Raw genomic sequence first — 7392 nt, 5'->3', positions numbered from 1 at the left:
ACCAGGGATCCAGCAAAAGAGTACATGAAAATTATTTTGTGTAAGACTTTGGTATAAATGATAAGACTGAATGACTATGGGATGGCTGTTATTGTTGCAGTGGGTGATTGCTTCCACTGAACTCTTTGAGTCAGTGTATATCACCCACTTTTTGTGAGCGGAATGGGTTATTGATTGTAGAGATATCAATATGGCTTTTATTTCTGCTGTAAAAACAGAGCAAGATGGGTGTGATTGTTCAGCGGTAACTTGACCATTTATTATTGCAGCAAAGCCGACGTGATCGTTTGCTTTTGATCCGTCAGTGAAAATGTCATGATAATCAGAATATTTGCATTTTGTATCATAAAATATTTGTTGGTAGGCTGTATTGGAGGTAGTCTCTTTAGAGAATTTAGCGAGGTCATTGATGGTAGATGGAACTGCTTCACACCATGGTTCAATCAGTTTTATTGTATTGAGAGTATTAAAATCTGACAGTTGCAAATCTGAAAGCACCCGGCGCATTCGGATCCCGAATGTTGGGGTTGCAGAAGGACGGTGAAGAAATAAGATAACATTAGATGGATTAAAAATATGAAGGTGTAAAGGGTGATCAGTATAAGGTTTTATTTTGAAATAGAAGTTCAATGAAAGTTTGAGGCGTCTATTGTTTAAAGATTGTTCGTGAGCAAGAATATAAAGACTGTTAATAGGTGAGGTTCGGAAAGCTCCTGTGCAGATGCGCAGTGCCTGATTGTGGATTGGATCTAGAACTTTCAGATAGCTTTTTGCCGTGGAGCCATAAATTTGGCATCCATAATCAAGTTTTGAGCGTATTAGAGCCCTGTAGATTCTTAAGAGAGACTCTGTATCAGCACCCCAGGAAGTGTTCGATAAGACTTTAAGGATATTTTATTTTAGTAAACATTTCTTTTTTAACTCTTGTATATGCGGTATAAATTTGAGTTTGTTATCAAGTGTAAGACCGAGGAATTTTCCTTCATCTTTTACAGCTATTGGTTGATTGTTAAGGAGAAGTGTTGGATCAGGATGAAGACCTCTTTTACGGCAGAAGTGGATACAGAAAGTTTTTTGAACAGAGAAAGTAAAGCCATTTTCCTCCGCCCATTGTGTTACTTTGTTAATAGCCATTTGAAGTTGTCTTTCAATGATACTCATGCTCGATGAAGAGAAAGAAATTTGAAAGTCATCAACGAACATGGTACCCTTGACAGCGGGAGGCAGTTGTTCGATTAAGTTGTTGATTGCTATTATAAAAAGAGTTACGCTTAGTACACTTCCCTGGGGAACTCCTTCTTCTTGAATGAAGGCATCTGACAAGACAGACTTGACACGTACGCGAAAAGTTCGATCTCTAAGAAAATTAGAGAGAAAGATGGGTAGATTACCTCGTAACCCATACTCGTGCAGGGTTTTAAGGATCCCATATCTCCAAGTACGGTCATATGCTTTTTCAATGTCAAAAAATACGCTCACGAGATGTTTTCGTTTGAGAAATGCTTCTCTTATTGATGTTTCGAGAAGCAATAGGTTGTCTATTGTGCATCTACCACGCCTGAATCCACTTTGATATGGAGATAGCAGATGATGCGACTCCAAAATGTATATCAGCCTGGAGTTGACCATCCGTTCCATTATTTTACATAGGCAGCTAGTGAGAGCTATAGGTCTATAGCTCTCAGGTTTTTCAGATGGTTTATTGGGCTTAAGGATAGGAATTACTGTTGCTTGACACCAGGATTTTGGGAATCTGTGTTCCGAATAAATTCTATTGAAAAGATGCAGAATATGTTCTAAAGAGGATCTGCTTAGATGTTTTAACATACTATTGTGAATTTCATCTGGACCTGGTGATGTGTTTTTTGATTTTTGTAAGGCAGCATTCAGTTCTTGAAGGGTGAATTTTGTGTTGTATTGATTAAAAATGTTTGAATTAAAATCTAGAACTTTTTGTTCTTTGCGTGATTTGATGGTTAAAAATTTTGAGCAATAGTTATTTGCACTGGAGACTTCTGCCAAATAAGTCCCCATGCAGTCAGCCACCTCTTTGTGATCGGATAAAACACGACCGTTATTCTTCAGAATGGGTGCACAAGATATATTATAGTTGCCAACGATTTTTTTTATTTTACCCCATACGGTCTTTGATGGGGTGGACGTCGTGATTGTGCTGACATAGGTCTGCCACGAGTCCCGCTGGCTCTTCCGTCGAATCCTTCGAGCTTCAGCACGAGCTCGTTTAAGTGCCACGAGATTTTGTGTGGTTGGATAACGACGAAACGTATTCCATGCCTTTTTTTGCTTCTTATGAGCCTCCTGACAATAGAGGTTCCACCAAGGCTTAGGAAACTTGATCCTGCCTTTAGTGGTTTTTGGTATGGCAGCGTTAGCTGCGTTTAGGATAATGTCGGTTACTCGCTTTACCGCTACATCGATATCAATATCAGTTACGTCTTCTGATTTAATTTCTGCCAACTGGGTAAATGCTGCCCAATCAGCTCGATCAATGCGAAGTCGAGCTTGCTGATGCTGCTGATGGCCGCAGCGTCCAGTAGAGGTTATCCTGATCGGAAAGTGGCCACTGGAGTAGAGACCACCCTCCACCTGAAAATCCCAACGTGGCAGAAAAGAAGGTGAGCATATTACGAGATCGATGGCATGGTAAGATTGGGTAGAAAGATGAAAATAAGTGTTTTCACCGTTATTAAGGATGCAAAGATCATTGTCTTCAATAAAATTTTCTATTGTTAAACCTCTACTGTTGGAGTCTGGACTCCCCCAGAGAGGATTATGACCATTGAAATCCCCCAAGATGACGAATGGGGGAGGAAGTTGATCTAACAGTGTCTGCAATTCCACGCTTCTCAAGTCATAAGAAGGTGGGATATATACAGAACAAACTGTGAACAGCGAGTGAAGGTGAACGCGCGCAGCTACTGCTTGCAGGGATGTGTTGATATTGAGCTGGCTAGATGCATAATCATTGTTGATTAGCAATGCCACTCCTCCACAACGACGGTCTCCTGACAAGCAGTCCTTGCGGTACATGTCAAAACCTTTCAACCTCGGTCTATTAGCAGGGGACAGAAATGTTTCTTGCAGACAAAATATGGCCGGTTGGTAATATTCGACAAGATCCTTGATGTCCATGACATTATGCGAGTAACTCTGACAATTCCAAGAAAGAATATTCAGGGCCATGAAGAAGAAAGAAGAGAAAAAACGGCCAAAGAGAGAGAAGCGCATCAAGAGGCAGGAAGATCCTCCACCCAACCTTCATCATCGGTTGGGGGAGTTTCCTCAAACTCAATGTCCTCGACTTCTTCGTCAGAGGGAAGAGGAGGAGATTTTGTTAGCTTAACCTTCTTGCTAGTAAGCAAGAAGTCCTCCTTTTTAAAATTGTAATGTTTTGGGGGGTCTCTGTTTGGAGGATACCCCAAGTTTTGCGCGTGCGAGAATTTTCTTTTTTTCGACAGTTTTCTTAGATGGTTCAACAGCAGTGTTATTCATATTTGCATTAGTGGATTTTTTGGTTTGTGTTTTACTTACATTGGTTTTACTGCTAGAGGAAGAGGTTTGTTTATTTGTCTGTGTTGTGGAGTTTAGCGAAGTGTTATTATTAACAGTTTGTGTTTCTGTCTGAGTACTTGCTGATTTTAAGATCTTTTTTACTGCTGCAGAGTAGGAAATTCCTACTGTGGGTGTGCGAGAGTCGACTATTTTTCTTGCTTCTGGATAAGAAATTTTTTGGGTTGTTTTAATAACCTGGATTTCTTTTTCTGATAGCCATTTGGAGCAAGATCTGGAATATGAAGGGTGATTCCCTTTACAGTTAACGCATTTGTATGTTTTAGAGCAGTTATTGCTATCGTGACCGGGCTCTGCACATCTGGCACAGGTTTCAGTACCACGGCACGAAAGTTTTGAATGTCCAAATCGCTGGCATTTGAAACACCGGAGCGGATTTGGAATATAAGGGCGAACTGGACAAGAGAGATAGCCGGCTTTAACTCGTTGCGGGAGGACGGGTGTACTGAATGTTAAAATAATGTGTTTTGTGTTTATCATCTCGCCGTTACGTTTGATGGAGATCCTTTTAACTCCACTCACGTGTTGGTCTTTCATTTCCTGTAATATTTCACTTTCTGAGGTATAGAGAAGATCAGGTTCAGAAATTATTCCGCGTGAAAAATTGAGTGTTGAATGTTCTGAGACAGTGACTAGGTATGATCCAATTTGTTTTATTGACATTATTTTTGAAACTTGTTGGGTATCTTTAATTTCGACTAAAAGTTCACCATTTCGTAATTTTTTAACAGTTTGAAATTCACCTATCTGATGACTTAAGGCTTTATTGATGACAAAGGGAGATATTTTTGTAAAATTTAAATTTGGGTCGCTTCGTTTAATTATTAAGAATTTTGCTAAGCTCGAATATACAGTCTGACGCTCCCCACAAGGGGGAGAGGTGTTCTTAGTGTTTATATCCATAAAAAAACCAGAGAATTAGGGGGAAAAGTGGGGTCTAGCCCCTGTGTAGCCCCCCTACACAGAGGTAAGGCTGCGTACGACAGGGTTCGCCTGCTATCCCTGAAGCCTCCCGTTTGAGGCACCGACTACCCCCGGTACCACGCAGCCATAGGCACGGTTGACACGCCTTGGCTTAGGGGTTTTCGTCCGCATTTGGTAAGTGTGATGAGGGAAGGAAGGGAACAAAAGTCCCTTCCCGCCGATATTCTGTTTGAGCAACTGGGGGTTCACGACTCCTCCCAAGAGCTCGCCCCGAACTCACCACACCGCAAGCCCCCCCCACCACGACAAGGTAAACGGACACGGGGGGGTGCCCCTTGTTGAAATGAAGGAGTGTAAAAACCACTTAAATTATGTTTTTATGTGTTTATTATATTATATAAAATTATTATATAAAATACATCTTTTAGATCAGAAATAAAAAAAAATGGAGGGATTATTTACTACCCATTTGGAGATATCTCATTTTAAGTATAGCTCCCAACTTTCTCAAAAAAACTTAATAAATTGTACTTTAGGAATTTTTCTTATTTTTTTATTGATAATTATTGATGAAATTGTATTTTTTTCTGTAATCCTTGGATAATCAGGTTTATTTTTAAAAAATTTCAACAATATTGGTTGGTAAACAGGGAAGTTATTTATTTTCTGCATAAATGCGAATTAGTTTTCACGCATGCCATCGGGAAAAATCGTAAAATTCAGAAAACTTTGACATTCCATAATTTGGTTGGTTTGTTTAATTTTTATGGCGCAAGAGCCCTTCAGGGCTATACTGCGCCAAACGTTTTTTGGGGTAAAATATATAGATAAGTATAGGAGTAAGCGTGTTTTCAGGTGAGAGCTATAAACATAGGTAGTTTAAAATAAGTAATAAAAATCAAGTAGACATTAAAAACATTTAAATAACGTATGAAATAATATGTTGGATAAAACACCTTGAATAACAAGAAAAAGACAAATCACATTTTAACGGCACAAACACTAAATTAAAAGGGAGAATCCAATCTCCTGGAGGAAGGAGTACAAATTGCAATGGGGTGGGTCCCCCAGCAACTCCTTCAAAGAGGGGTTAAAATTAAAATATTTAAAACGCGTTTGGTTAAAATTAGGGCAGTTACTTAAAATATGTAACACTGTCTGATTCACATTACATGTAATGCACGTTGGAGCTGGTTCGCGACATAAGAGGTATTTGTGAGTGAACCTTGTGTGACCAATGCGAAGTCGAGCTAGTATTACTTGTTGTCTCCTGGTAAGTTGTAAAGATGTGAAACCTTTAGCCGAGGGCTGGATGGAATGTAATTTATTTTGTGTTTCAAGATTCCAGGACCGCTGCCAATGCGTGTTAAGACATTCAGAAATTACGTTTTTAATGTCGTCAAAAGGGACAGTGTCATCAACCAGGATACTTGCGGCTCGGGCAGCTGAATCGGCTGCTTCATTGCCTGCAATTCCCACATGACCAGGGACCCAACAGAAGAGAACATGAAATTGGTTTTTTATAAGATTTTTATATAAATGATATGACTGAAGGACAATAGGGTGGCTGTTATTGTTGCAGTGAGTGATGGCTTCCACTGAACTCTTTGAGTCAGTGTATATCACCCATTTTTTGTAATTGGATTGGTTGGTTGGTTGGTTGGTTTGATTTTTATGGCGCAAGAGCCCTTGAGGGCTATACTGCGCCAAACGATATTTTATTATGTGATATTTATTTTTTATTAAAGAATATAGTAAATAGAAGCATATTTTGAAGGAGAAAGCATAAAACTTCAAGTGTCAATATTAAAAAAGTGCATTCGATAAAAACATTTAAACAATTTGAAAATAAAGACAAAATGGGCGAAAAAATATCTTGAAAAACAAAGGAAGGACGAAATCACATAATGACCAGACAAACACTAAATTAAAAAGGAGAATCCAATCTCCTGGAGGAAGGAGTACAAATTGCGATGGGGTGGATCCCCCAGCAACTCCTTCAAAGATGGGTTAAAATTATTAAAATATCTATAACGAATTCGATTAAAATGTGGGCAGTTGCATAAAATGTGCAACACTGTCTGATTTACATCACATGTAATGCATGTTGGAACTGGTTCATGACATAAGAGATATTTGTGGGTGAATCTGGTATGTCCAATGCGAAGTCGAGCTAATAAGACTTGTTCTCTCCTGGTGATATTTAATGATCCGAAACCTCTAGTGGAGGGCTGGATCGAATGTAATTTATTTTCGATTTCTGAATTCCACGTCCCCTGCCAATACGTGTTGAGGCTTACAACGATGGCGTTTTTGATATCATCGAAAGGGACACTATTATCGACCAGGATACTTGCAGCTCTGGCAGCTGAATCGGCTGCCTCATTGCCTGCAATACCCACATGACCAGGGACCCAACAAAAGGTAATTTCAAAATTATTTTGCATAAGGTTTTTGTATAAAAGATATGACTGGATGACTATAGGATGGCTATTATTATTGCAGTGAGTGATGGCTTCCACTGAACTCTTGGAGTCAGTGAATATCACCCACTTTTTGTAGACGGATTGGGTTATTGATTGTAGCGATGAAAAAATAGCTTTTATTTCTGCAGTAAATACCGAGCAAGATGTGTTTAGTTTTTCTGCCGTAACTTGATCATTAATTATTGTTGAAAAGCCGACGTGATTGTTTGCTTTTGATCCGTCAGTAAAAATGTGTTTGTAACCAGAATACTTGCTTTTGATCTCATTAAAGACTTGTTGATAAACTGTGTCTGCAGTAGTTTGTTTTGGGAATTCTGATAAATCATTAATTATATAAGGTATGACTTCGCACCATGGTTCAATTAGGTTTATTGTGTTGACGGTTTTAAAA

General features: G+C 39.1%; 1 protein-coding gene across 1 annotated transcript in view; it reads left to right on the top strand.

Moving 5' to 3' along the window:
- Positions 1-3202: 3202 nt before the first annotated feature.
- Positions 3203-7392, top strand: part of LOC129230185 (cytochrome P450 4V2-like) — a 95229-nt gene continuing 91039 nt past the window's right edge. The window contains exon 1 of the mRNA XM_054864587.1: positions 3203-3354. Within this exon, the coding sequence (XP_054720562.1) occupies positions 3203-3354 (152 nt within the window). The remainder of the gene's footprint in view (positions 3355-7392) is intronic.

Source organism: Uloborus diversus, chromosome 9, assembly GCF_026930045.1.
Source record: "Uloborus diversus isolate 005 chromosome 9, Udiv.v.3.1, whole genome shotgun sequence".
In the NCBI taxonomy this organism is placed as follows: Eukaryota; Metazoa; Arthropoda; class Arachnida; order Araneae; family Uloboridae; genus Uloborus; species Uloborus diversus.
This window is presented reverse-complemented; position numbering and strand designations above follow the sequence as displayed.